The 3,975-nt window shown below is 27.4% G+C and overlaps 1 protein-coding gene across 4 annotated transcripts in view; it reads left to right on the top strand.

Moving 5' to 3' along the window:
- The window catches only part of LOC102670957, a 20,238-nt gene that overhangs the window by 3,816 nt on the left and 12,447 nt on the right, over positions 1-3,975 (top strand). For 3 of the 4 annotated variants that reach the window (XM_031513787.1, XM_031513785.1, XM_031513786.1), the window contains exons 5-8: positions 283-566; positions 822-887; positions 3,024-3,231; positions 3,430-3,681. In XM_031513787.1, the coding sequence (XP_031369647.1) occupies positions 283-566; positions 822-887; positions 3,024-3,231; positions 3,430-3,681 (810 nt within the window). The remainder of the gene's footprint in view (positions 1-282; positions 567-821; positions 888-3,023; positions 3,232-3,429; positions 3,682-3,975) is intronic. The other variant, XM_031513788.1, reaches the window with a different exon arrangement.

Here is a 3,975-nt window from a genome sequence, read left to right on the forward strand (position 1 = left end):
TGACTTCAAAGCATTGGCAAAACTCATATCATAAACTCATATCATAAACAATGTTATTAATAACAAAATATTAATACATATATTTATAATTTATAATTTATAATTTTTATAATTTATAATTTACTTTAAAAATTTTATTTACTATCAATACTATTAATATCTTAGGCACAGCAAACGGAAATTCTTATTTTCTTTCTGGCATTTTCCTGAAACATTACCATATATTTTACTTTCATATTGATTATATTTATTATAGTATCAAATTTTTTACTTTTTTTTCAGCACACCCGTAAGAGGTTCGGTAGATGCTGGTCAGCCAGAGAAAGATAGTTCAAATTCGATGTTAACATTAATTGTCGATAGATCTCGAGAAAATGGGAATCGAGAAAATCGATTAAACGATATTGTATCCAATGAGAGAAAATATGAGGAAGGAAAACTGAATGTGAACGTTACTACGAATCCTTTGGATATATCATTAATAGAAGCTCATACTAATAATAATCAGTCATCTGACAGTTCTGGAAGACCTAGTAGCTCGACTAAACCTCGAAGAAAAATAGCTGGTAAGTCACAATAATTGTTATAGGTAAACAATAAAGCATTATTGTTCTGTCGATTAAATTAATCAATCACATTTGTTTAAAATATCTCAATAGGGATGGATGACTTATTCTCGAATAATTTGTAAGAATCTATAGCACGCGAGAAAATAAAAAATAAAAAATATGAAATAACAAGAAACAAAAAAACGAACAACATAGAGACAGGTTTTTGCAGTTGTTCTCGTTAAGAATATCAATTGTATTGTTTTCTTTCAGAATCGCATCCCCTCGTTTCAACCATTCATTCATGGGTCAGGCTCTTTTTCCCGTTTTGTGCAATAGGTATAAAGTTGATTGTGATCGAATTCTGCTTCGAGATATTTATCTCGGAAACCGAGAAATTACTAGACCAAATGTATTATTAAATTCTAGGATAACGAATTAATTTAAAGAGAAATAAATTGCGATGATCAATTACTGATTGGATTCGGTTAGTGGTCTCTCGGATTCCTGGTGGTTTTGTCTACGAAATTAATTTCATGATTACCTTCGTTTCGCTCCTTATCGTTATAGCATTTTCTTGTACATATACGTTCGGAATTCAAAATATGAGCAATATTAGCAATCATTTTTGTCATTTTTAATTAATTAATTTCAATTTCGCATCTCTTCGACTTTTCTTCCTTTCTTTATCTTTTTTCCTTTTCTCCCCCTTTTCCCCCTCTTTCTCTCTCCTCGTCTCAGATAGAAAATGATAAAATAATTTAATTCATATTAAATAAAAATATATTTATGCATATATTTGTAATGGCTATTGATTCATGACATTTTTTTTAATTTAAGAAATAATATTTGATCACTAAAATATATAAGAATTGATATTAAAAAAAAAAGAAAAAAAAAAAGGCATAAAGCGTAAAGCGAAAAATATAGTAAGTATATAAAAAGAAATATTTCGAGGAGAAGAGAATCATCGCTCACAATCTTTTCGTTGCATCGCTGTATTTTCTCGAAGCTTGAGGTGATAGTATATTGCGATATCCAAAAGCGCATGATTTGCTGATTTTTATCAGTTAGCTATAACAACATAGGTGATAGTGCCTCGATTTGTCATATTGCAAATTTCATTGAATTGCTGCCCTTAATCTCAAGAATATTTATATTCTTTTTTTTTTTAATTATTTTTTTCTTTATTTTTATTGAAAAATTGTATTCCTTTAATGAATATTATATTTTTTTTTATCTTACATTCTATTTCTCTACATCTACAATATTTTTTATGATTCGTTTCTTGAAGATATACAAACAATATTTATAATATTTTTCGCTTATTTTTATCTTGTTTGCTATTGTTTTTCTATATTTTTTTATCATTGTTTCGAATTCATATTTAATCTTTTAGTTTTTTTTTCACGTAAATAATTTTGTATATATATTTTCGCTTCAAATTAATTAATCAATATTTCTAATTAATCATATTATATATATATAATATATATATTGATATAATATATAAATATAAATATAAATTTTTATTTTTGAATAGTGATAATACGATTAATAAAAAATCAATATATATATATTATCACTATTCAAAAATAAAAATTTTTGAAATATTAACAATGAAAAAAAAAACAAATATAAGTAAATGCAAAAAGAAATCGATGAAAAAATATATATAATTGTAAAATTAGCATGATTATCAATGATTGAAAGGTATTTTTTGGTACAATTTTGAAAATAAATTTTATAATAACTATGAATTCCGGGCGGCAATTCTGCTTGAAAAATGCACGCCTATGTGTTCAAAGCTTTAAAAAGACTCTCCCGGCATCGCACGTTTCTCGATCGAATGAAGGAACGCTTACAAAACAAGTAATCCATTATTTACATCAAATTATCATAGAGATAGAAGATCGGTGAAAATTAAAATAGTTACTAAAGATGTGATAGCGACGAACGGAAACGGAAATAAGGAAAAAAACTGATAAAGATAGTGAAGATGAAGATGAACGTAATGATAGTGGTAATAGTGATAATATATAGAAGTGAAGGTGAAGGTGGAAAAAGAATTAAATGTGAAGAATAAAGAAAAGGAAAAGGAGAAGGAGGGAATAAAAAAAAAGTGATGAAGGAAGAGGAAGAAAAGATACAAATTATAGAAGATTGAACGATAAGCATGATCAATTCCGTGTTCGTTCGTGCGATCAGTTCCTCTCGATCGATCGTGTATTAAAATACATCTTACACAAATGAGAAGAGAGATTGGCAAAAATGAAGATAGGGAACGCGGGCAGATTTATAAGGGGAATATCAATCCCGCGAAAAGGCAAAAAAAAGATATGTGTGGAAATAAAAAATAAAAGATGAAAAAATATTTAATATTCGGTGCTCGGAGATCTTTTTGTAAATACCAAACTAAATCAGACAAGATTGAGAGACGAAGATAACGGATGTTTACTTTCTAATACCGAAAAGGAGGCAACACGAGTGGAAATAAGAGATCAACGCAAGCGGCAACGATTGTGGTACAACAACCATCACTCTCATTGGACGGATCGAGTGGAGCTGCTACGATACTACTACATCCGGAGTTGGATGTTAGACGTCGAGAAGAAAATATGAGACAATTATTAGATGTTGCGAACACATTGACATTACAAGAGATACACGATTTTGAAATGAGGTTGGATTATAATCATTATTTAATATTATTATATATTTTATTATAATTATTCATTATGTTTATTTATACGTAATTATATTTTGTAATTTTATACTTCTATAATTTATTTCTAATTTTATTTCTAATTTTATAATACAATTTTATTCTTAATTTATTATTATTAAATTTAATATTATTAATATTATTATTATTTTTTAGATATGGCAGTCCACATCACAGTAGATCTCAATCGGTTAAGACTCCTGGAAGTCGTTCATCAGGTAGACCAAATTATTTATGTCTTCCTCAACAGAGATCAAGAGTTGCAAGCATGCCAAATACTGGTGTAGAGGAAGAATATTACAGGCTTCGACATTTCAGTATAACTGGTAAAGGAATTGTAAACCGAGGAGATTCGTTGAAAAGTCGAAGATCTCGATCTAACAATAGCGTTGCTTCGAGCAATTCAAGGTAAGATTCTCTTATTTTGTATCTCATTTTTCCTTTTTCGACAGAAAAAAGAAAATTAAACACAATTAAAATAAAAAATTTTTATTGAAATCAAATGAAATGGAATAGAAGAAAACGACGACAATCGGAAAATAGAAGGAGAAACAATATAATAATAAGTGTTATAATAATAGTAATAAATAATAGTAATAATGGTGATAGTAGTGATAATAATAGTGATAAAAGTAATAGTAATAATAATAATAATAATAATAATAATAATAATAATAATAACAACAACAATAATAATAATAA

Source organism: Apis dorsata, unplaced genomic scaffold (assembly GCF_000469605.1).
Source record: "Apis dorsata unplaced genomic scaffold, Apis dorsata 1.3 scaffold_739, whole genome shotgun sequence".
Lineage (NCBI taxonomy): Eukaryota > Metazoa > Arthropoda > Insecta > Hymenoptera > Apidae > Apis > Apis dorsata.